The following is a 26,726-nucleotide window of genomic DNA, read 5'->3' on the forward strand; positions in this document are numbered from 1 at the left end:
GGTAGTGGAATTAATGTAATATGCTGATGCAGAATTCACCAAAAAGATTGTTCTTCATTACTTTTTGAAAAATACCATTTTTCTTAATTTTTTTTTATAGATCCTAAGCAATTGTTAGACCATGGATCTTTTAAAGCAATTGAGACCTGTGACATTGCTGTACAAATGTTCATTGCATTAAGCTTATATTTTAGTATGTGCTTACATGGTTCATATATGAACATGTAACACAATATGTTACATATAAGAAAATATAATGATTGGATTTTATTATGATTATTGATGTCAATCTCTGGTAAAAGCAGTCTAAGAATTTTTTTAATTTTTATTTACATTCCAGTTAGTTAATATACAGTGTAATATTCGTTTCAGGTGTACAATATAGTGATTCACTTCCATACATCACCCTGTGCTCATCATGACAAGTGCCCTCCTTAATACCCATCACCTATTTAACCCATGCCCACACCCACCTCCCCTCTAGTAACCGTCAATTTGGTCTCTGTAGCTAAGAGTCTGTTTCTTGCTTTTTCTCTCCCTTTCTCTTTCTCTTTTTTTTTTTCCCTCTGCTCATTTGTTTTGCTTCCTAAATTCCACATATGAGTGAAATCATGGTATTTGTCTTTCTCTGATTGACTTATCTTGCTTAGCATAATACTCTCTAGCTCCACCCAAGTCATTGCAAATGGCAAGATTTCATTCTTTTTTAATGCTGAGTAATACTCCATTGTGTATATGTATCACATATTCTTTATCCATTCATCAATCAATGGACACTTGGGCTCTTTCCATAATTTGGCTATTGTAGTCTAAGCATTTGAGAAATTCAAAGCAAATGCACTTCTGTTGTGATGAGCACTGGGTGATGTATGGGATTGTTGAATCGCTATATTGTACACCTGAAACTAATACAAGACTATATGTTAACTATACTGGAATTAAAATAAAGTAAAATAGAATGGGTAAAAACAAAGTAAATGTCCTTGGGTGAAAGTCAAGGATAAACTTTAGCATGGAAAATATGCATGTGCAATATTACATTTCTCATATCGGGATTGCATTCCATAAAAATAGCTAGATTAGGTTTCAAATGTAAATATTTCACACAAATATATTTGCATAATTCTATTTTTATCCTATGAATATTAATATCTATTGCATTTGTTTAAAGATGTTTATTTAAATTCAACTGCAACACACATAATTTTTGGTCAAAAGTATCAAGCAATGAATTTCACATATTATACAGAGATTACTGCAAAATTATAAACACCATGTGAGTATAACAAGATAGGCTTGCTTGAAAATTTTAAATTAGATTAAATGAGCTTGAAAGATAGGGACTAAATGCTAACATATGGAATGTAAGATTTCCAAATGTTAATATAGTTAACTTTCTTGTAGTAACTACACAAACACACACACACACACACACACACACACACACACACTACTTTTATGTCTATTTCTAGAAGTAAAATAGTAAACTATAAGATTTATATGAGTAGAACAAGGAGGACATCTTGAGGTCGTTTCAGAAATGTACATTTTATTCTTAGATCCCACACACAATTTATGATTTAAAAAATAGGTCCTTTAAGCTAAGTTAATATGTTCAACATAAAATGGGTTTTTTCTACAAAAAAAGGCAAGGTTTCTCAAAAGCACTTAAATTCACTTAAAAGCATCCTCTCTCCCTTTCCTGTTGCCATCTCTGTTTCTCTCTGTCTCTGTCTCTCTCTCTCTCTCTCTCTCACACACACACACACACACACACACACACATAAACAAACACAATCTAAGTCTACAAAGACGTTATTTTTTGCTTAATGGTAGGTAAAATTTTAACATACGCAAAAGACTGTACAAAACATTTTAGCAAAACTATCTTAAATATGTTTCTACTGTAGCAAAATAGAAACTTCTCACAAATATTGGTCCAATGCACTTCATTAATCCACTGTTTATCTATTTTGCCATCCTACTCCTAGAAAAATAGAAATAACACAACACAATGAGTCCTGTATACATCTTTTCCTATGCACTTTGAGTTAAACCTGGACTCGCAGGACCATTGGCGGAATGTTCTGCCTCCTCAGGGCTACTTGTGACTTTAGCACCTTCATCTTCTTTATTTCCTTCATTGGCGTTATCAAGGGCATCAGGTGAACTCACACAATTAGCATCCTGTTTTGCTTTGTCCAATTCATTATCAAATTGAATTTTATCTTCTTGATTGTTGCTTTTCTTTATTTGTCCATTCTGGGCAGGATAGGCACTAGCAACGATATCGTATAGGAATTGGTATTGCTCCTAGTAAAAGAAAGAAGCAAGAAAGATTATGTAATTATTATAAAGGAGGTTTATGTAATTATTTGTATATCAGATGAAAATTAGCAAGAACTATTAATTTACTTGGAAGTCTTGGTCATTCTTACTTGTTCATTCCCCTCACAGGCCACGAGGTGTCTCATTTCCGTGACATGGCCCAAGATGCCACTTTTTGAGGTTAATGCTTCAGGAAGCCTATCCTGATCCCCATAGGTTAAATTAAGTGCCCTCATTTGTGTCCTTCTTATAATCTCTGTCATTTCAACTACTACACTGTTTAATAAATATCTGCCTTTTCCTCATGCTAAATGGTGAGTCTTTTAATGGCAAGAGCACATAACAGACACTCAGTACACTTTTAAAATCAATATATGCAAGTTTAGTGTCATACATAATTAAAAGTTGCATATATTTGAGTGAGTAGCTAAGTTTATATGGCGACTGGTTATTAATTTCCAGATTGCCCTCTGCCAGCTGCAGAAGATCCATGCTTGATTGATTACAAAACTGCCACACTTATTATCCTCTCTGAATCCACACTTCTTTGCAATGTGACTTTGCAGACCCTTTCGAGAAGAGGCGGGGTCGATCTCCACATTCTTAAAGCTGAGCTGCCCCTGTGACTTGCTTAGATAAGAAAACGCAGAGGAGGGCACATTGTGCCAGTTTCAAGCCTAAACCTCAAGGGGTCGTGCGCCCTGCCACCGTACTCCTTGGAGCTCTACCGCTTTTACGTGAATATGCGTGGGCTTGTCTTTTGGAGACAGAGAGACCTGCATTCTACTCATCCCTGTTGCCAGAGCTAAATGCCAGCGACTGCCAATCTGCTGGTCGTAGAGATCATTTTGGACAAGCCAAGCTTAGTGGACATATCAACAGCAGCAAACCTATGAATGAGCTTGGTCTAGATTGGCTGAACCTGACGTCATTGGCAGAAAGATTTCATTGCTCCAATATACTATTGAACTATAATAAATGTGTTTTTTTTTCTGCCACTAATTTTGGAGTGCTTTGTTACACAGCAATACACATTAATACAGGAGTAAAGATGGGGGAAATTAGGGAATTCATGAGCGCTTGAAGAAATGTCTGACATGAATTGCCATAACAAATTGCTGGCAAGCTCCAGTTAGGTCTCTTATTTATATTAATGATAATTTCATGTGAATCGTCATGTAAAAAAGGAATATAAAAAAGAATAGAACAGTGACCAGAAGACAAGAAAAGGAAAAGAAAGGAGAGGATTGGAGAAGAGGGAGAGAGAAGAAAGCGTCAAAATAAAAATGCAAAACACATCAAAAACAGCTATAAGGTCTACTTACAAATGTGGGAACCATTCCTGGTCTAGCTCTGCGCAGAGATTTTACTACTTGAAAAACATCTATCACTTCTTCCGTTTCTGCACTTTCCAAGAGATTTAACAAAGCACAAAACAGTCCTGTTTGCTGAGATCCATCTCTGTAAGAGGAAAAAAAGATTTAAAAAGAAAATAATTCTACATTTTATGGAAAAAGTTATATTAGAATAAAAACTGAAAGGGAGAGATAGAATGCATTCTTCACTTCATGTTTATTGTAATTATAGTATTCCAATCTTGTAAGAGCAAAACATTTCTGCTAAATCCATTTTTCGGACAAACTTTTTTCAGTTTGAGATTATAATAATCTTATACTTAAAAAAATAATTGTCTTAGGCTTTAAGCATATTTTTTCCTCTGTCTAACACCTTATAGATCATAATGTATTTTTATTTACATCTGAAGTTATTAGGACAACTTTCATAATTCCAATTTGCAGATGAGGACATCGAGATTTAGGAAAAAGAAAGACATGACTAGAAATCAATGAAACCAGAAATCCTGGACCCAATATTTTGTATATTATTAGACTGCATGCCTTTTCTCCTCTCTTCTGTTTCTCTAATGCTTTTACAATATCCACATTTCTGGATCAATAGAAAACTGATGCTTGGTGAAATTTTTCATTAAAAAGAGGACAACTCGATAATATACCTAACTGTGAGAAGCATGTTACATTATAATAAATATTCAATTTAAAGAATATGTTATTAGCAGGATTTTATTTATTCAAGTCTTTTCAATTAATATATAACTTATAACATGTTTGCTGATGGCAAAGCATTCATTCCTCTGGATTCTGTTAACACCTAATAGAGTGGATCAGTGCATAGAAGCATAAATAAAATGTAATATCCATCCATCTGTCTGTTCATGCATCCTTCCATTCATTCATTAACTCATCCAGGACATATGACATTCCAGATTCAATGTTAGGCACTGGGACTGAAAGATGATATGACACTGGTAGTAAGAAATTTAGAGACTAAAATGATTACACTATAATCATTTCTATCATATTTCTGTAAGAGCTATGCTGTGGGAGCAAACCTGAGAGAGTGACTGATTCCACAAGAGGCTTTCAGTGTGGGCCTGCATTTTATGTATTAGCATAAATAATCTAACAGGAAGTGTGGACCATGAAGTCAAGCATTATGAAGATTTTTAAGAGAATATGCTATCAAATCCCACCCACCCGCAGTGAATGAGGAGAGGCACATTCTTGTGATGCTTAGTTCCTTCAGTGGAATTCTTCTTGGGAAGTTTTTCTTTGAGAATCTGAATCATAGAGATTAATTCTTTGGGTTCTGGAGGAAGCTCATCCACATTCCAGTTATTATACTGGTACTGGTACACAGTCCGAAAATCTTTCCTCTAAAACCAGAAAAGAAGAGAACATTAACTCTCGGAAGGTTCAGTCCCTCTAATAACTTGATAGTCACATTTTCTTCACAATTACTTTCATTTAACTCATCCTAAAGTTATAATAAAACATTATATACCTTTTGCTTTACTTTTACAGAGTAATGTTTATTAGTTCTTCTACCAGACCAATCACCAGATCAAAAATATATACTCCTGAAATTATTTATGTACCTTGGAATGTCTCAGTTCAAATACACGGAGGGTATAAGCTGAAGATTGGTTGGTGTCTTTCATATCAACTTGTATATCTCCATATGTCTGCTTTCCTTCTCCCCAGTACTGAGCACAGACTTCCTAGATAAGAAAGAACATGATTCAACACCTTCTTCACAAGTGTTCTGTTTGCTTTTTAACACATTGAGATCACCTCTTACTGTCTCCGTCTCTCTCCTCTCTCTCTTTCCTCCCATTCTATTAAGTTGAAATTACTAACTGTGTTCTAAAATTAAAAGTTGTCCATAAAACTCTACAATCTATCTTAAGTATCTTGGACATCCATTCTACAATACCTGGTGTTTGCTTGTGCAAATCAAGGGAACTGAGAAATACCCAAAGTGGCCAGGACATCACTGGAGTGGCTCTGTCACTGCTAGTGTAGGTCTTTGAGATTTGTTTCTCCCTTCCATACCCTTATTATCACCTCTTCAAAATTTATAGATTGAGATGGTGTTGATCATGACCCCTGCCATAACAAGTCTCACTGTCCCTCCAGTGGTCTTTGAGGAAGGAGATTTCATCCTTTAGTGCTTTGTCGCTGTATCTTGATGACCAACACCATGAGCAGTTTTTTATAAGTTAACTGCAAATCTAAGTAAAGGGTCAGATTGAAGAGTAGGTGGGTCACAAAAGTGTGTTCTCTCTCTGCAAATGGCTCTGTACCAACTACAGTTCCACAACTTCCGACAACAACAGGCAGATGCCTAAACTACCATTTCATTTTCCAGTTTTCACAGTTTGATGAAAAAAATAATTGCTAGAATACCATGCTGGAATTCCTAACAAGTTATTAAAAAAAAAAAGTAGGGTGCCTAGGTGGCTCGGTTGGTTGAGCGTCAGATTGTGGCCTGGGTCATTATCTCGTGGTCCATGAGTTTGAGCCCCATGTGGGGCTCTGTGCTGACAGCTTGGAGCCTGTAGCCTGCTTCGGATTCTGTGTCTCCCTCTCTCTCTGCCCCTCCCCTACTTGCACTCATGTGTGCTCTCTCTCTCTCTCTCTCTCTCTCTCTCTCTCTCTCTGTCTCTCTTTCTCAAAAATAAAAAAAATAAAATAAAAAGGAAAAGAAAAAAAAAACCCATAAAATAAAAACAACATTCTATGTCAGGGATAGGGAAACAAAGAGAAGACAGAGAGAAAGAGAAGGCATATAACTGCATGCTTATGAGAGTGTTCATTAAATAGGATTTAACATAGGGGTGCCTGGGTGGCTCAGTTGGTTAAGCATCCAACTTCAGCTCAGGTCATGATCTCTCGGTTTGTGGGTTCGAGCCCCGCGCAGGGCTCTGTACTGACAGCTCGGAGCCTGGAGCCTGCTTTGGATTCTGTGTCTTCCCATCTCTCGGCCCCTCCCATGCTCATGCTCTGTCTCTCTCTGTCTCTCGATAATAAATAAATGTAAAAAAAATTAAATAAGCTTTAACATATGCCATATAATGTGTTAGGTGCTAAAACTAAGTAAAATCTACTACCAGAGAAATTTAGATAACTCAAAGTATTAAGCGGAAGATCAAATACATGTCATAGGCATTAAGCAGATTAAAATGGACCTTAGGTTCACCTCCAACTATAGAATTTTATAATGCTGAATATTACATGAACGTAAAGAAGGCAGGATTTAGATAAATTTTTAAGGAGTTCTATCTAAACTCCTAAATATAAGGAGTTCATATATCTAAATGTGCCCTCTATTCCCATTTTGATCCTTTTCTAGAAGGATCTAGAAGGATCTTTTTCTAGAAGAAAAGGATCAAAATGGGAATAGAGGGCACTTTAGATATATGAAATGCCAGTAAATTAAGTCTCAGTGATGAAAATGTAGATTGTGTGTTAAGATTCAGTCAGAAAACCTTCTTGTCCAGAATAGAAATTATGGAAAACATAAAAATATGAAGAAAATGGAAAGATATATGAGGGTCTGGTTATTGAGGGTCTTCAATATCAAACTGAGGAGTCTGGTTCTCATCTTGAAGAAAATAGGAGGAAAACGTGTCAGTTGCTACTTGTTTGTAGCAAGGAGTGACACAGAGACAGCTGTGCATTAGATGATCCACAGTTGGGGGTGGCTGGGTGGCTCAGTTGGTTAAGTGTCTGACTTTAGCTCAGGTCAAAATCTCACGGTCTATGAGTTCAAGCCCCACATGGAGCCACTTCAGATCCTCTGCCCTCCTCCCCCTGCCCCTCCCCCGACCCCTCTCCCTCTCTCTCAAATAAATAAATAAAACAAGAAAACAAACAGACAAGCAAAGTTGATCCGCAGATGGTGTGCAGACCAGACAAGGGCCACATGAGAGATGGTCAGAAACCGGACATGAGTTGCTAGAGGCCAACACTGGGATGGAAGATGGTAAGGATGAACAAAGGCAACTGTGTGACAGAAGGGTCAAAAACACTTGGGTATATCCAGCAAGTAATCCAAGAATGGCGAACGATATTTTATGACAGAAAAACAAAAAATATTCTTAAAAGTACAAACCTGGTCTCCGTTCTTCAGCCCTGTCAGCATAACAATAACTTTGACTTTTCTTTGGAATATCATCTGCCAAAAGTCGCCAATGGTCTCTTTTAGTGGTCCCTGAGCAGCAATCATCACTTCAGGTTTCCAGTAACTCTTTAAAAGAGAGAGAAAGAGAGAGAGAGGGAAAGAGAGAGAGAGAATCTGTTACTCTCGCTCACTGGTGAGAGAGCAGTGGATTCTTAACATAACTATTTGGAAATATTGTCACTTAATTTGATATCCATGCTTTCATATAAAAACATTAAGATTCTTAGGTCCTAGAAACAATATGGTATCTTCATGTAAATTACTTATTTGGTTTATGACAATACTTAGCTAATAGTATGAAATCAAGTTTAGAACATACACTATCCTAACAAACCTAACAAGTTTTCCCTTCCAAAAAGTTTTAAAAAGTTAATGTGGTTGAAAAAGAAAATACATAAGCATTTCAAATTATCTTCATCATGTCTCTACCTAATTGATGTATTTTCTCAAACTGTATTATTTTTCAAACTAATATGAAGAGACATGTTTGTCATAAATTGTAACCAATAAGCATTGTTTTATTTTGTATCAACCCATTAGGTTTGGGTATCTTTAAGTCTTTCAGTAAGTTAAAATATAGTATTAAAAATTAACACTTTTTTATCAATCAATATATAGTTATGGCTAAGCTCATAATTCTTTTATAAATTCACTTAATGAATGGCCATAGTAATATAGTAGATTTTTCAAAGGGTTAGATCCTGGGCTTTGGAAATTTAAGTACCTACCATTATAAATGACGCATTGATGTATTTACTTGTTTCCTCTGAGTCACTGTCATCATCAGAAGATTCATCTGAATCATGCTCACTCTCTTTGCTCATCTCTAGTTCATGTTTAAGTGGCACTCTGTTAAAGTCATCTATGTAAAATAAATTAGTAGTAAGTCTTTCTTTAAAAAATCAAATCTCTGCTTGATTGTCAGGTAGAAATTAGAGAAGTGACAGATTGCATCATGGAAATTTACTAATCTATATGAAATGAGACCCTACATAAAATTCAGTTCTTAGTGATTAACAGATTATAAAAATGCAATCTAAGAAAAAGAAGGTCACAAAAAGTTTCTTGGAAAAACATGGGATATACCTCTGTGTTAAACAACAGATAGATACCATAATATTCCAATATATCATTCGATCTTTGACACATATACTTTAGTTTCCCATGAAATATCATCATTCTGCTAGATATAAGCTTAAATTCATAAAGAAATTAAAGAAATGCATAGTTTAGGTAAAAACCTAATTTCTTAATTATGCAATTAACATCAAATTAATAATCTAACAAGTATCTCAGATGACTTATTATTTAATCAAGAAAATTATTTAGTCCCATAATTTCTCACTTTCTCAATCTCTTTAATCTATAATTTCCTAATCAAATGATCTGATTAGCTATATAACCATCAACTTCAGATTTTGAACTAATATTTATAAAGACTTCAGAAATTAACTAGGTCAACCACATATTGATATGATTTATCCAGCTGTCTAGTTTATTAGCTTGGGTTATATTTTCTCCATGCTAATTTTAATTTATGCCAATGAAGAAAATTATAGTTTTATCAGACATTACCTACTGATTCTTAAATAACAGAATTCAAGTATGGAAACTGTACATGCATTGATCTGTTAAATTTGATGATTAACAGTTTATAAGGTAGTTTCTACCTACTGCCAATCTCCCAGATAGAAGGAAGGGATGAAGAGAACACAGAAAGAAAAAAAGAAGTAATTTTTGCTACTGGCAATTACCCTGAAACAAACAACTGAAATTAACTAAAGATGAGAGAGAACTAGTAAAGAAGACTAGGCCTTTTTTTCTCCCACCTGCAGAGGATACGTCTTTCTGACAACCCATTTCAGAAATAATTGGTAGAATGAAAATACTGAATACAGTCTATCCTCCAAAGTCCAAAATTCTTTGGAATTGGACTTTCAAAGAATTTGTTATAATTAAATATAAACAGACTCTTAGCTATTCTCTACTGTCAATCCAATGTTGAAAATTTGCTTCAACGTAATTTGTGTGTGTGCATCTTACATTAAGCAAGTCCAAAAGAGAGTTTAATTTTATCCAATACCAAAAAAAAAAATAAATAACATAAAATGAACTACATACATGGAATGATGTTAGAGTTCCTGTTTTTACTTTTATTTTGTTCTTGATTTCCAATGTGCTGTGTCCTCCAGCTCCTATACGAGGGAAGTCTCTGAGGGTAAAAAATAGAATGGAACACTCCTTTCAAGATGTAAATATTGCTTTTGTTTATTATTGTGACATAAGATGCTCCCTAAAGTATTTCATCGAGTTTTGTGAAATTTACATGCATTTCCCATAGTTCACAATTTTTACATTTGCCTCTGAATTTTTCCTTTTAATTGTTCAAGCATTTAATATGTATTTTTTTAATTTTTTAATGTTTTATTTATTTTTTTTGAGAGAGACACAGAGTGTGAGCAAGGGAGGGGCAGAGTGTGAGGGAGACACAGAATCCGAAGCAGGATCCAGGGTCTGAGCTGTTAGCACAGAGCCCGACATGGGGCTCGAACCCATGAACTGTGAGATCATGACCTGAGCCGAAGTCAGTCGCTTAACCGACTGAGCCACCCAGGCGCCCCAGCATTTAATATTTTTGACATGGAAATTTTGAACTAAATATGTACAATTATATAACAAAATATGTTTCCTACTAAAGAGCTGCTGAAAAGCAAAATAGCATGGTTTGTTCTTGTGTAAGTTGAAGCACTATGCAGATGTTGATTATTATCCATATTGCAAGGGGTAACGGTAAATTATTTTTAAATGATCATAAATAAACTCTCCAGATACGGCATTCACAGGAGATTTGGCTCATGCTTCAAATAATTGATAACTGATTTGTTAATGCCTTCCCTACTGCTTTTCCTCTCACTCACAGTTGCTAATCAGTCAGCAAGACCTATCATTTCTGCTGGTGAAGCTCTCAAATCATTTTGCTTTTCTCTCTTTCTACTTAGTACAGTCCACTTGGATTTCTCACTTGGAAATGTCAACAGTTTCTTAACTGGCCTCTTTACCTTCAATCTCACTGGCTCTAATCCTCTTAAAACTTGAAACAGAGTCCACTGAGGCTCCTCAGAGGTCTCCCATCATTGGTAGGAAGTATTCAACCAATCCCTTTACTACTGCACAAAAACCTTAGGGAATGCACTCTTGATTGTCTGTCCCGCCTCACCCTTTGATAGGCCCCTTCCACTACAGCCAAACCAACGTCCTCAACTCCCCCTGGGAAGGGGTTGAATTGTCCTGAATCTCAGCAGATGCGCACATGTGTTTTCTGCTTGGACTGCCCTTTCCCTTGTCACTCTAACTTCTACTTGCTCTTTAGCTATCAGTTTAAGTGTCCTTTCTTCTGAAAGGTCTTTTTGCTTTCAGCCCTTTCTCCCCATTGGTCCTTAAATAAATATTTGTCAAGTGGATGAATAATCTAAACCAAGAGAGCTCATCATGTACAGTTTAGCAGGATTTTATACACATACAAACATATGTGCATGTGGATGTACATGTGAGTGTGTGTGTGTATATATATATATATATATATATATACACACATATATATATATATATATTTAAATATGGTTTGCTCTTTCAAACTAAATATGGCACCCTGTTTCAAACCCCATTTATTGCTGTGTAACTGAATGAATGAAAACCTCACCATTGAATACTAGGCCCCTTGCACACTTCCGTGAACTGCTTGAGAGCCGATGCCTTGGAAAGTATTACAACACTTTTTTTTGCTCTTGTCTGAACAGTCACCCAGTGGTCTCTTCCCTCTAGTCAATACCCAGTATTATCGATAAAACTAATGGTTCGCCTTCCTTGAAGGCATGGAGGGGTTTTCACACCTCAGTCTGTGCTTGTTTCAGTTGCTACGAGTCTAAGCCTCCCAGGGCATCCATATTCTCTAGAGCTCTACTACTAAATAATTACCTAAATGATTATCCTAAAATACAACAAACTCAATGTCTTATATCCCATCAACCAATGTCTTCCTCTCTGCCCTCTGGTGCTCATGGTCTGTTGTCAACAAACTGCCATCCATCTTAATGCTTTTCTTTCAATAGTCCCTTCACCTTTTTTCTGGGGAGGGGGCAGGTGCACCAAGTGAAACTTGAGTGTCCCTTGAGAACACTGCCAAAAATGCAGTAGTTCTTTAAAAAACAAACAAACAAACTGAATTCTCCCCTCATACCCCATATACATCACAGCGTGAAAAGATATGTGCTGTCGGTTTCTACTTGTAAACCATTTCTACTCATTTCTCCTTCCAAATACCCAACTACTTTGATTTTCCTGAAATCACGTCACCTTCCTTTAACCTTTTTTAGAGGCTTCAGGTACTGATTACTGGATCACCCCACCTCCTTTAGTTTCAGACTTGTTTAATTTTTCTCCCCAGGTCTGTCATCATTCTTGTTTACTTCTACATTGACAAGCATGATCTAGCCAACACTCTAGTCTCTTCACTTCTCAGCTTCTTTACCTCCTATGACCTTTCCCTCCATTCCTCTGCCGTCCACTTTCTCCATTCTACGTTTTTAAGTTTCATTTCAAATGTTCATTTAAAAATTACAATTTCAACCATCCCATTATTGAAGATTACCTCTTTTCTTCCTTGTCATTTGTTATAGTATCTTCAGTTTAGCAACGTGCAAGTCTATCAAAACTTCCCATATATTGTCCTTAACATTTTCTCTATGTGCCCAATGTCCTTCTGTGGCCAGTTTGCTCTTTATCATCCACCACTGTATCATTCATTTGCAAACACCTTCAATTTCTTCACCTGGGACTTTCAAACTGTCACTTTAAGAAATCCTCTGTGGGGGTGGGGGATGGGCTGGGTGGCCCAGTCAGTTGAGCATCCGACTTCAGCTCACGTCATGACCTCGCAGTTTGTGGGTTCAAGCCCAGCATCAGGTTCTGTGCTGACAGCTCAGACCCTGGAGCCTGCTTCAGATTCTGTGTCTCCTTCTCTCTCTGACCCTCCCCCACTTGCCCTCTGTCTCTCTCAAAAATAAATAATAATAAACAAATCAAAAAAGAAAAAAGAAATCCTAGATGGGTTTAACTCAACTATCTGCATGCACAGCCCCTGTTTTCAATGTTTCTGTAGAAAACAATGAAACCAGATGACTCTCTTTAAATTCATGACCATAAATTTCAACTTTCTACTTTGATATAACTATTTCATATACTTTCCCCTTTCTGAAGCATAAGCTCTGCTTTGCTCTTCTTATTCCTGTACCCCTGAAAGTTTAACTGATGATCTCTTGCTTCATACCCTCTTTAGGAAAAAGCAGGCAATTGGATGAGAAATGCCTCAACTTCCTATCACCAATTCTACGAACTAACCAACATCTCTACTCTCATCTTCTTTCTACCTTTATGCTTAGATGGAATAATTTCACTGCTCCCATCAGTTATAGTCTCTGGGTTACACTCTCTCACTATGTCTATCTGCAAATCACTTTGACTCTTATGCCCAAAATTGTACAAAGGGAGCAAAATTGTACACAGAGCAAAACCCCAATCATATTTGTTCAGTGAAAGAAGTTACTCTTTCTTTTAGTGGCTTTACGTAAGAATGTTTAAATGGCATTCGTAAGTGTTTCCAAACGGCATATAGGGGGGCAAGCAGAGTTAGTGTACTGAATACGCTTGATTTATCAGCTGAAAGGGCAAGAAAATAGCAAGTAAACATCCTTCCCCTCAAGACTACTGTGGTAGACTGCTAGTTCTTACACGATAGTACAGGTCTTCTGGTGGATTGTGTTACGTGGTGATTATTACATGCTTCACCTCCACCCCCCACCTCATCCTTACTTTGAGCCAAGACATTAAACAATTCTGCATCCGATTAAAGCATGTTCCTGGTCTTCTGAAACTCTCCAATTTGACCAGCTTGGCAGTTCACAGACAGTTTCAGTAAACTTGATATCAGTAGTGAAAGAGAAAAGGTACAAAACATTTTGTTTGGACCACTGAGCAATCTGGAGATAGCTCCACAAATTCTTGGAACGAGTGAACTACATCCTAGGCTGGCTTTCAGAGTAATTGCCTAATAAATAGGTTAGGACACATGTATTTATCCTTTAGTTTCTGTCTACCAGCTCCAGCCAGTTAAACTTCCTAAGTAGTCATAAACTCCTCTAATTATTTCCTTTACAAACCCAAACCAGATGTAGTTTTAAAAGGTGAGATGCTACATTGCCTTTGGCAGACCAATTTTGTGGGTATTACTATTATTTTGACACTTTATTTTATACCAGCTTAATGAGAAATAGTTAAAAGGGGAGGGCTGGGGACGCATTTCTAGGCTTAAACAAGTCTCCTGCATAACAGCTGTGTGCTTTTAGGTATTTCTCTTAAACTCCCTTTGTCTTAGTTTCCTCATCTGTACTCCGTTATGGTGAGGCCCAAATTCAGGAATCATGCCGAATGCACACCCCCAGAAAATAGCCCTCGTGAAAGTTAACTTTAGTAACTATTATTATTGCTATCACATCATTACCTGGAATTCAGCCTCTAGGGGAGACGGCTCACTGGGGGGATCTCTTTTCTTCATGTTAGGTAGATATGGATGTAATTCAGACAAACTCACTTCCGTTTCCCCAAATTGGTTGTATTCCACCAAGGCCTGGTGGATCAAGATATACTGTGCCTACAATTTCAAAGAAAAATATGGATAATTAATTGATAACTTCTAGTCTTATGAATCATATTGAAATAAATTATGCATCTCTATAATTGTGCTCAGATTGGGACAATGTTTGTAAAAGAAAACCAATGCCCATAACATTTGAATAGTATGGAATTTGGCTCTCACAATTCTCTGGAATGTGAGCAAATTCCACTTCAGATCATTTTTGCAGAAAAACAAATAGCTTGGTACATAGATTAAACATATACTATGTAGTGCATAACTTTTATTTGATTCCTAAAAATTAGAAAACATTACCTGTTACTTCCTTCAGTGACCATTATTGAGCCAGTGAGTCAAATTACTAATATATAAAACTATAATAAATATCTAAGAGGAAAAAAATCAAATTGATACTCCATACAACACATTAGAAAAAAAAACTTTCTAGAACCTTTTAAAATAGAGAAAATTATCAAAAAAACACAATACGCCAAATCCACATTTAACAACTCCTAACATTGTTATCATATTTGAATCCACTATTTTTAAATAAGTGACAAATTTGTGATAACATTCAAGCCTCTTCAACTACTAATGTTAGTTTTCTGAGTTTGACTATATCCTTTTAACCCATTTATTTTTTCCACAGGAAATAATTTTTCCTTTTGTTCCTGGTTGACAATCTATTTTTATTCTTCTATAGTGATACCCATGTATCTGTAAGCATTGTACAAATTTGTGTGCTTTTTAAAAATTGTGTAAATTGGGGCGCCTGGGTGGCTCAGTGGATTAGGCATCGACTTCAGCTCAGGTCATGATGTCACGGTTCGTGAGTTCAAACCCCGCATCAGGTTCTTTGCTGTTAGTGTAGAGCCCACTTCTGATCCTCTGTCTTCCTCTCTCTCTGCTTCTCCTCTGCTTTTGCTCTCTCTCTCTTTCTCTCTCGAAAATGAATAAACATTTTAAAAAATAATAATAAATAAATTAAATTAAATGGTATAAATAATATCTTACATGTTTCATTTGGTGACTTTATTCACTCTTTGTTTTCATCTGAACATGTAACCAGATAGATAGGTACAGACTAAGATTATTCCTTTCACTGTAGCATAGCATGCAATTGTGTGTCCACGTATTGTTTGCCCTTTATCCCATAAAGTGCTTCCTTTTTTTCCCTTTTGCTATTCTATCAATGTTGAATTTAACATTCTTTTTTTTTAAAGTTTATTTATTTATTTTGAGAGAGACAGAGTGTGTGTGTCAGCAGGGGAGGGACAGAGAGAGAAAGGGAGAGAGAATCCCAAGCAGGATCCTAGCTCTGAGCCCAGTGCAGGGCTCAAATTCACAAACCGTGACATGAGCCAAAACCAAAGTTAACCGACTGAGCCACCCGGGTGCCCCTAATGAACATTCTTGCACGTGTTTTTAGTTATGCACATTTATAAGTGCTTCCCTTGGGTATATACATATATGTGGAATTGCTGGGTCAAGTGCAGGTATTTTCAATAATAACCATCCCTTACAATTACTGGTTACATACTTGTGCCAGAGACTTGCCTATGCATTTTCCTTGGATTACCTTTTTGTCATAACTCTATAGGGTAAATATATCACTGTGTCCATTTTACAGGTGACTTAACTGAGGCACAGAAACATTAGAAACTTGTGAAACTGTACATACCATTAAGAATTAACAGCAAGATAGGAACCTTGGAAGTCTACTTCAAAATCTGGACTATTATTCACTCTACTACTCCGTGTCCCTAGCTCTAATTTTATGAGATGCTGTCAAATTAGTTATCAGTGTTTTTGTTTATTTTTTTCCTTTCTAACATGTGTAAATGGTATCTTATTATTAATTTGTGTGCTTGTTTGTTCACATATATTTATAATCATCCTTCTTCTGCAGGACTTTCAGCCACTAACACGAAATGTTCCTAACTATAATTGGTGCTTATCAATTGATTTAGTTTTCATGAAATAAAAAGAAAACTATTTTCACTCAGTTGAGAAGAATTTGGATTTCTTTTAAGATCACCATTCCCACCACAAAAAGACTTCAGTCAAAAAGCAAAAGGGATAACAGTGATTGAAGGGGAGCACGTACCTCCACTTGAACCATCAGGCACCTCTGTCGCCTTAGCTTGACGACATAACCATAAACGTCCACTTTGTTCTCTGCCTCCAGGCCTTCTAGCATGGCGTCAATTCCAATATAAGTGCCTGTGCGTCCAACACCAGCACTGACAAAACAACAAACAAACAAACAAACAAATAAACAAAGTGAAGGCATATTCATGGCGGGGAAATGAAAAGACAACAGGGGTGAAGCAGAGGAAAGGATAAAAGTCTCTCCTCACAGACTGTTTTCCAAAACAGCAATCGCCAAAGGGAAGGGTGTTCTCTAACAGCCCAAGAGGAAGAGTTGGGACAGCCCTGGTGCCGGCCTTGGGAGTTCTCCATGTACCTGCAGTGCACCACAATGGGGCCACTGAAGAAGTTGCTGAAAGCGTTCACTCTCCTTCTCAGCTTGAGGAGCAGGTGAGGATCCTCAGGAACCCCGTGGTCAGGCCAGCTGGTGAACTGAATGTGAGTCACCTCTCTTCCGGTCGCTTTTTCTTTTTTCTAGGGGAGAGATAATTTTTTCTCTGAGATGATTTTCTTGCAAGCAAATTATCTGACATAAATAAGTGGGGGCAGGGGGGAATCCAGTATCAAAAACTCCTCATGCAAAGGTTTTCAGCCATTATTACATTTTTTCTTTCCAATTAATCACCAGGAGTTGAGATGTCATGCAGGGTGGCATGCACTAACCAGCAAGCAATAACTTACCAGTAAGGTAAGCAAGGTGTGGTAAGTTCATGGAAACTGCTGGGAACTTTCATGCTGCCATGCCAAAACCAAACAGCAAAAACACACACACCAAAAAATGGGAGTGTGGGTAGGTGGAAAAAGATATGAAGTAAAGGCCATTCTCACAGTTCTTTGAAACATTTCCACTTGGTAGGCCAGCAAATTTTCTTCATGTGAAGAAGGTCTGATTAATTGTTCTGTTAATGCTATACTTCTTAGCATTAGAAAGGTCAGCTCAGACTGTAGAGAGACAACTGAGGAAACTCAGCCCCAGACTACAGCTCGTATTTGTCCCAACTTCAAGATAATCACTACAAGATGAGTAATTCATAGTTCTCTGACCTGGTATGAAGAAGAACCACCTACATTTAGGTAACAGAAGAAACAACAAGACTTGGGTGGTTGTAATTGTCTGATGGGAAATGATTATGTTAATTAAGAATAATGATGAGACTAATCAATGCAACCAGATCTACATATTACCCATAAGTATGTATGGGGTGGGGGTCTCATGCCTAAGTCCATCATGTATTTAACCACAAACTATTGGTGGTGGAACCACTGTTCCATAGCCTTCTGTGGCCCATAGTAGTTAGTAATGCCATGGGAGCCTTAGAAGGCCTTGGAAGAAATATATAATTGAAAGGGGTTGTTTTTGCATCTTTAAACAGCTTTAAGATATATTCACATAGCATAAAATTCATTCATTTAAAGTATAATTTTTTTTATTATATTCCCAGAGTTGTACAATCATCACCACTGTCTGATTACAGGACGTTTTCATTACCTACTCCCAAAAGAAATTCTTACTGATTACAGCCATTCCTCTTCCTGCTTCACCTCCCTCAGTTCCAAGCAATCCTAACCAGCTTTCTGACTCCATAAATTTGCCTATTCTGGGGACGTCTGAGTGGCTCAGGCGGTTAAGTATCTGACTCTTGATGTCGGTTCATGTCATGATCTCACAATTAGTGGGTTCGATTCCAACATTAAGCTTTGTGCTGACAGTGCAGAGACTGCTTGGAATTTTCTCTCTCTCTCTCTCTCTCTCTCTCTCTCTGCCCGCCCCACTCTATCTCTCTCAAAATAAATAAACTTTTAAAAAATTTGCCTATTCTGGATTTTTCATAAAAACAGTATCCTAGAACATGTGAGGACCTCTGTTTTAACTATTATCTAAAGCCCTACTGACTGTTTTTTTCCAAACTAACATTTTATCTTTACTACATAGTTAGTGCTTTGTATTTCTTACAGTAGTCTTTAATTGTGCCATTTGTATATTCTTTCCATAATGGTAATTAATAGACCCGTAGAGAATAAGGGCCATTTTACCATTCATTCGATAATTCAGTCATTTATTCAACACAGTTAAAGAGCTCTTTTCTTTATGTGTCAAGAGTCATAGAATTATAAATACTTTTGATAGGACTTGGACAGACAGATCCTACTTTCACCAGTGATTTAACTTGACCTGCTGGCTTGTGTTCTAACCCAACTCCTCCTCCTGTAGGTTGTTAAAAATAATTTTTCTTAGATTTAATTTCTCACATTTAATTCCATAATTGTATTTTTAGGCAAACCATATGAAAATAAAAAATATGTGATAAAACAAACTCACGTTTGTAATGTTCAACTTCTGAATGATATAATCTGGACACCTTTTGTGCTCGGTGATCTTTACCACAACATCTCCAAAAGTCCGTGTGCCCTCTTCCATTGACGGCCAGTATTCTGCACACTTGTTCTATATTTTAAAAAATATTAATAATTTTTGTTTTTCATTTAAACAAATGTATGTATTAAGACTCTTTAAAAAACAAAACAAAAATCATTCATCTGAAATTCTCAAAACATTCATTTATTCTCCTTTAAGTACATATACACCTTAAGCTGTGATGCTTGAAATGTATTCCATTTCCCATTAATGGCCCTGATATATTTCCTTCATACTACATAGCCAGAGGATGATCTTCCCAGGCTTAGCTGCATATTAAAAGGAGATGTGCTCGGTTGTCAGCAGAAGTGATGTGGTTGCATGTGGTTAATTTCAGGCTGGAGGATAGGGAGGCTTTCACGCTTCCTAAAGTCCCATTCCATGAATTACCACGTATCTGCCCAAGGACAGTTTTCTTTCAAGTAGTCTCAAGTACTTGTGAAATCATTTCACAGAAATGCACTAAGCTTGTAACAATAGTGCAAAGAAATAAGAGTCAAATGTAAGTCCAGCAATTAAGCAGAAACACTTAAATTTTATTCATATATACATATATTTAGGTATGGACACTATTTTTCTACATGTGTAAAAAGTTCAAATCAAGTGTCATACTTATTAAAATAGAGAACTGTCTGTTTTTGTCATCCAGCACGTGTGTGTGTGTGTGTGTGTGTGTGTGTGTGTGTGTGTGTGTTTTGAAATACGATTCAACACTCTTTTCCTAACCCCAACCTTTACCCTATGAATCCTACCCTGTTTCCTTCTTCACATCGAGTGACCATGACAATGACTGTGGCTTTCTGTTCCCAGATCATCCTCCAGAAATCATCAACGGTTTCATCCCTGGGACCTAGGAAGTAAATAAACACAAACTGATAAGAAATATCTTCTTAAAAGCACTATGAAACAATTTTCAAAAAGAGTGTTAGACTGTCAGATAAATTACCTTGTGCAGCAATGTATTTCCTGGGTTCTTTGAAACCCTGTTCAAAAAACACACAAAGGCATATCATTTACTGAACACTCAATTATTTCTTTATGTGCAAAATCATGAGTTAGAGGAAGTTAATTTAGATCCACCATCTCTTGGTTGTGGATTTCTCAGGACATTTTCAAATCATAAGGGGGATTTTATTAACTCATGGTCACCCTTTAAACTGCACCAAACATGTTAGCACTTACAAACACCATTCGTGACCTTTATGTATCTTTGCTATATATCCAAAACAATTTTGAAAACTGGACTTCATCCTCATCGGGATGATGCAGCAATTTACAAAAGTAATCCAGACATTCTTATATTTTATGTCCTGACAACTCAGAGCACCGTCTGTTACAGTTTAAACCTTCTTACAAGCCATATTGTTGCTTTGGGGATTTTTACTCAATTTCTTTCAATAAATCATTGTGAGATATCCCCACACATCTACCTTTTAACTAGAGCTGGGATAGACCACCGATTCCCTAGACTCCTTTTCTGCCATTGTAGATAAGAGAAAGAGTGACTTTAATTTCATTACCTACAATGTTTGCTTTTTCCACTCCTATTACCAAGGTAAAGAAGGAGGACAGAGGCAAATAAGATATTGTGCTAGTTTCTTCCAAATTATCTCATATTCCTTAAATTCACCTCAGCAATCAGAGAAGCCCTTCAGAGAGATAACCTTCGCCCATTAGATGAAATATTGTTACATGGGCCAACCTTCTCCCATTAGGTGAAATATTGTCACATGGGCCCCAAGAATTCAGGATTAATGTTAGTAACTTCTTGAAACTTCTATCTCATGACATAGTATTATTTATACATTAGCTCGTTCAACACTTATTTATTAACGGGCTACAATATGTCAAGTACCTATCTAAAAGCTGAGACACATTTTTCAGGAGCACCTAGTTCTGCTGGAGACAAATAAGTAAAAGTCAATACCATAATTCCCACATATATTTGAATAGGAAATATAAGGGGTTTTTCTCAGAGATTATCTAAATCCTTATAAAATCTTCTGTCAATTACTTTACTTTGAAAAACAACGTTTGGAAGAAACCCTATATACTAAAATAAAGTTTATCAATGCTAATTGTGAAAGCCTACAGAAGTCACCTGCAGAATCGGTTAAAATAGAGGTCAAAATTATGGCACAGCACTAGTAATTATCTTTAGACAATGACCTCACATTTGTAACTGTTGCTTGTGATTATAAACAAGCCTTTGAGGATAATATTAAAAAGGAATGAAATAAGAAATGGTATAAGAATATCATAAGCACATGTCATTTGTTGCGTGGGATAGAGCTTACAAGGACAACAGCAAGCAAGGATACAAAATTGTCATGTATCAAACGAAGTTGATGGGAGGCAGGACATTAGTACAGGTTAAAGTGATGTCTTTAGGGACAGAATACTTGAGAAGAAAAGTCCACCCCTGCTTCTACTTGTAAAAATGTTTCATAAATGATCTGAATAAAAAATATTCTTAAATATTTTTTTTCATTTTTACAGAATATGTGTGTAGGGGATTAAATAGCATTTTTCAAAACTCATATCTACTCAGAATGTCAGAGTGTGAGTTCATTTGCAAATAAGGTCTTTGTGAAGATAAGGCTATAGCCCTCTGAGGCTGGGCTCTAAATCTAATGACTGGTGTCTTCTTTTTTTTTATGTATTTTTTTTTTTTTTTACTTATTTTTGAGAGACAGAAAGAGAGAGAGAGAGAGAGAGAGAGAGAGGGAGAGAGTAGGAGTGGGGAAGGAGCAGGGAGAGAGGGAGACACAGAATCTGAAGCAGGCTCCAGGCTCTAAGCTGTCAGGACAGAGCTTAACAGGGGGTTTGAACTCACGAACCGTGAGATCATGACCTGAGCCGAAGTTGGATGCTTAACCAACTGAGCCACCCAGGAGCCCCAAATAGCTGTTGTCTTTATAAGAGAAAGGAGACACAGTGCTGTAGAATCACACAGGGAAGATCATGTGATCATAGAAGCACATTTGAAGGTGATACAGACACAAGACTAGGAAGGCCAACGATTGCCAGGAACCACTAGAAGCTAGGAGAGGCAAAGAGCAATTTCCCCCAGACCCTTCAGAGGCATGTCTCTGCTGACACCTTGATTTTGGATTTCTTGTCTCCAGAACTTTGAGAGAATACTTTTATGTTGTTTTAAGCATTCTTGTTTGTAATACTTTGCTATGTCGGCCCTAGGAAACTAAGGTACCATGTGAATAAATAAATATATAAACAAACAAACAAACAAACAAATTTAATTTGACCATTTTACCTACTCCACTAAAAATTTATATATTCATGTACATCAAAATAAGCAAACCTCAGTTTCAATATCTTTCTGCAAGAAAAGCTGGTGAATTGAATTGCCTTATAGCATAGTATACAATTTGTCTACTATTTGACTGTCAAAAATTTTTTTTTGGCATTCTTCATATATTGCTGGTGGAATGTAAATCGGTATGGCCCAGTGGAAGACCATTTGGAAATATCTTTTTTTTTTTTTTTTTTTTTTTTTAACATTTATTTATTTTTGGGACAGAGAGAGACAGAGCATGAACGGGGGAGGGGCAGAGAGAGAGGGAGACACAGAATCCGAAACAGGCTCCAGGCTCTGAGCTGTCAGCCCAGAGCCCGACGCGGGGCTCGAACTCACGGACCGCGAGATCGTGACCTGGCTGAAGTCGGACGCTTAACCGACTGCGCCACCCAGGCGCCCCTGGAAATATCTTTTAAAATTGCAAATGCATATTCTCTTTGGCCTAGAGATTCTTCTTTTAGTATTTTATCCTAGATACACTAAAACCCATTGTAAAATAGTAAGTCAAGATTTTTCATTGAACCATTGTTTATAACAGAAGATTCTAAACACATTTAATGTCCATTAATATAGGCACTTATTAACTAAATCACAATACAGCTATACCATGAATGACTTATAAGATATAAAAAATGCAGAAATTTTCTATGTCCAGGGTCAGCAAACTACAACTTATGTCTGATTTTGTTAAAAAAAAAAAAAAAAAGTTTGGAACGCATTCACATTGTGTATGGAATTGTGGCCACTAAACTTCAGAGCTAAGTAGTTGTGACAAAAATGTTATGTCCTGGAAAATCCAAAATATTTGTTGCCTGGACTCTTACAGAAAAGATTTGCCAAACCCCATTCTTGTAATGATATTATTGTAATGTATTGTATTGTAATTATTATAAGGATATATCCATATATATTTTTATTGTATCATTACTATATATATATATACACATATATGTGTATATGTGTATATATACATATATGTGTATATATGTGATATATATATCACATAACTTTACAGGTTTATAAAGCATGGCACAGAAAAATGTGAATATTATGTTAACACTTTTGGATAAAGAGAAGGTAACAAATGTTAGTGCCTTCGGACTGGATCAATAAGAAACAATATAGAGGTTACCTTGTGTAGTAGGTGGGAGCATTGCACAAATGGTAGATTGGGTGGAAAGAAGCTATTTTTCAGTCTCCCTGTTTTTACACTGCTTATTCTTTTTTAAATGTGTGATGCATTACTTATTCAGCAATTATATAATAAATAACATTTTAAAATATTTTGGATAAATTAACCATATGCAACATTTATTTTTGGATAAATATGATGAACAAATGATCTGGGTCAATGAAGCATATCTCTGCTGAAATGCAATGTTATGTAATTGAAGAACGACAGGTTGGAGTCAGGCAGACCCGGGTTTGAATCCCAACTCAACTTTTTACTGATTTAATGAGGATAAGGATAACTAATTAACCAGAGTCTCCCAGTCTTCACCTCTACAGTGAGTATGGTGCACGTGGTCGGGGCAAATGTGGGGCTCTTATGAGAAATACATATACAGATCATTTAGTCTAATATCCAGCACAATAGTAGGCACCAGAGTATTTTAATTATTAGTATCACTTTTGGTAGAGAAAAATTTTATAATATACCTAGCATGAATAACAAATAATAAATAACTATTCCTGTAGATATTAATGATTTTGTTGTTTATGTAAGTGACATGAGGAGTTTACTTCAAACTATTTCTAATAATATTTCTAAACTTTTGACATGACAAAGAAAGAACTGAATGGAATGTATAGATACAATGACAAAACAACAAAGACATAAAATAATCTGGCAGTTATGCATTTTTACTCACGTCAATATAGCTGGCATTTATATAATTTGACCCTGCATCTCCATTTATGTCAGAGAGTTCAACACGGTTGTAATCATCTGTTCAAAGAAAAGAAATATAAATAAGTGAAATAATGAATAACCAAGTAGCCTAAACATATAGAAATTCAATTCTCAATGAGTACTTACAAGGAAGGATGTCAACATAACGATTTTTGTTCTGGTTAAAGGGTTTTCGAGCATCCTTGATGGAAAACTTGCTAAATACCCGTGGAATGCTCTGAAAGACATAATGGTCCTTTGGGTCATGGCAGATTCAAGAAAAATAATTTCCCCCTTGCCACTTACCATTTTGAGCAAATGAGACATCCTGGAACGTATTTCTTTTTTGCTGATGAACAAGTTGCATGGAGTAATTGAAATTAACATTATTAGGAATTATGCAAAAATACTAAAAATGAACGATGGGATACTTTGAGAATAAAGCTGTGACACAACTTTATAACTAATAATGATAAAATAAAGAATTATTTTGAAATATTTGCCAGTTTCATGACTATGACGATCTCTTCTGGTCTATAAATATCTGCTGATAATATCTGCTTTGACTATGTTGCTAGATTACGTAGAATAAATTATAAAGACAAAGCATTATATAATACATTTAAAATGGAATTATCCTGATAATTGAGTAAATTTCTCATCACGTATCAAGAAGAGCACACACCTGAAATTCAGCCAGAAACAGTCTTCCTTCATCAGCAATCTTCCTCTTATAAGTTTCCAACAAAATATCTGCATGGATTGGCTCCACACTCATCAGTTGCTTTTCATCATCTTTAAACATATTAAGGATTCATGACTAGGGTTATGTCCATCTTTCAAGTGTTCATACAAATTTCATTAAATTTATCACTTGGACTAATCCTTTGCTTCTTCCCTTCTCACACATACTACCTGGAAAGTCTGTCACATACAAAGATTCACCTATGACTTCTAAATGTTGTACTCCAGCCCTCTTCTGGGCTTTATTTTAACCTTTCAATCTCCCAGATTTTCCAAAGGGTTATCCCACATGTACATCAAAGTCAAAATGCCCAAAGTAAAAATCATTTTTCCTTTACTCCAGTATTTCAAATCTCAGTAAACAAGATCACCATTCACAAACTCATTTAAGACAGAAACTTCCACAGTTATAGATTTCTCCCTCCCTCTCCATATCCAGTAGATGACTGGGTACTTTCCATCCCTCTGCCAGTGGTCAGGTGCAGGCAGGCCTCCTCATCCATGTAAGTACATCTTCCCAAGTCCTCTCCTTGTCTCTAGTTTTTCCCCATACTGATTTGTCTTTTGAACTGCTGCAAATTAGTCTTCCGAAATAAAATAAAAGCACGCAACTTTACTTGTTAAAAAAAAAAAATCTGACACTCTTATTAGTGTTTCATTGACTAAATGCTAAGGTTTGAACACATAACGTAATATAACAATTACCATACTTATTTATCTATATCATAGTTATTATTTTTTCCTTTCATTATTTCCATGTTTAAGTTATCATGAAATTTTGTAAACAGACAAGTAAGAGAATATGATTAATATCCTTATACTCAAGACTCAGCTTAATTTGCTAATCCCTTTATACTAGGCTATGAACAAGTTGTGTTCATGTGTTAGGCCTCCAGAGTACGAAGCACTTTATATGGTATGCTTGCTTAATAACTTACTAAGGAGTAAGAATACATATTAACCATAAAGAGCTACAATTGTATATGGCTCCTGAAAAGCAAAGTTTCAGAAAATTAAGCGAATATAAACTGCCACTCATGTCAAAAATGTGTTTCTCCTATTCACGTCACTGTTCTCTATCAGATGATGCAAGACAATGTCCATTAAGGTTGCACATTTGTCTTAGTGTCTGCAGAAATTTCCGTCCAAATACAGCTATCAAATTGGCCATGTACAGTCACTTCTTTGGGTTGTTGGGAACCTCTGGTATTCATTCGTTCTGAACTCAAGGCCACCTTTGAGGTTTTAGAGGGTTTGGGTAAGTTCTAATGCATGCCAATGGACAATTAGTATGAACTTTGAGATAAAATGCTTCTTTGACCCTCCCTAGTCTGCCCTGACACCTTGAAATTGTCTCCCCTTCTCTGCTCAGGTACTTGTTACTCTTGTGCTCTTCATTCTTCCCTCAGGCTTTCAAAACTAATCCTCAGAACATTTCATCTCATTCATCTATGCATTCATTGACATTTATTGAATTCCATATACTCACATAGATACTCGGGATAGAGCAGTGAAATGAGGGGGAAAAAAATCTCCTTACTTTCGCATCCCTAGCTTACATTCTAGTCACGGGAGGATAGTTAACAAATAAAATATATAATGCAATATCAAGTAGTGATAGATTTTGCAATGGAAAATAAAGTCA

General features: G+C 36.2%; 1 protein-coding gene across 5 annotated transcripts in view; it reads right to left on the bottom strand.

The window, feature by feature from the left end:
- Window positions 1–1,160: 1,160 nt before the first annotated feature.
- PTPRC (protein tyrosine phosphatase receptor type C) overlaps window positions 1,161–26,726 on the bottom strand; it is a 125,655-nt gene continuing 100,089 nt past the window's right edge. For all 5 annotated transcript variants that reach the window (XM_086693311.1, XM_086693309.1, XM_086693308.1 and 2 more), the window contains 16 exons: window positions 25,023–25,132; window positions 24,485–24,575; window positions 24,318–24,394; window positions 20,074–20,110; window positions 19,880–19,977; window positions 19,032–19,157; window positions 17,028–17,185; window positions 16,668–16,803; window positions 14,429–14,578; window positions 9,994–10,084; window positions 8,601–8,734; window positions 7,804–7,938; window positions 5,285–5,407; window positions 4,884–5,062; window positions 3,654–3,789; window positions 1,161–2,313 (listed from right to left, as the gene is read on the bottom strand). In XM_086693311.1, the coding sequence (XP_086549437.1) occupies window positions 2,038–2,313; window positions 3,654–3,789; window positions 4,884–5,062; window positions 5,285–5,407; window positions 7,804–7,938; window positions 8,601–8,734; window positions 9,994–10,084; window positions 14,429–14,578; window positions 16,668–16,803; window positions 17,028–17,185; window positions 19,032–19,157; window positions 19,880–19,977; window positions 20,074–20,110; window positions 24,318–24,394; window positions 24,485–24,575; window positions 25,023–25,132 (2,057 nt within the window). In that variant the 3' untranslated portion in view covers window positions 1,161–2,037. The remainder of the gene's footprint in view (window positions 2,314–3,653; window positions 3,790–4,883; window positions 5,063–5,284; window positions 5,408–7,803; window positions 7,939–8,600; window positions 8,735–9,993; window positions 10,085–14,428; window positions 14,579–16,667; window positions 16,804–17,027; window positions 17,186–19,031; window positions 19,158–19,879; window positions 19,978–20,073; window positions 20,111–24,317; window positions 24,395–24,484; window positions 24,576–25,022; window positions 25,133–26,726) is intronic.

Source organism: Puma concolor, chromosome E4 (genome assembly GCF_028749965.1).
Source record: "Puma concolor isolate L17-30 chromosome E4, mPumCon1.1.hap2, whole genome shotgun sequence".
NCBI classification, from domain to species: Eukaryota; Metazoa; Chordata; class Mammalia; order Carnivora; family Felidae; genus Puma; species Puma concolor.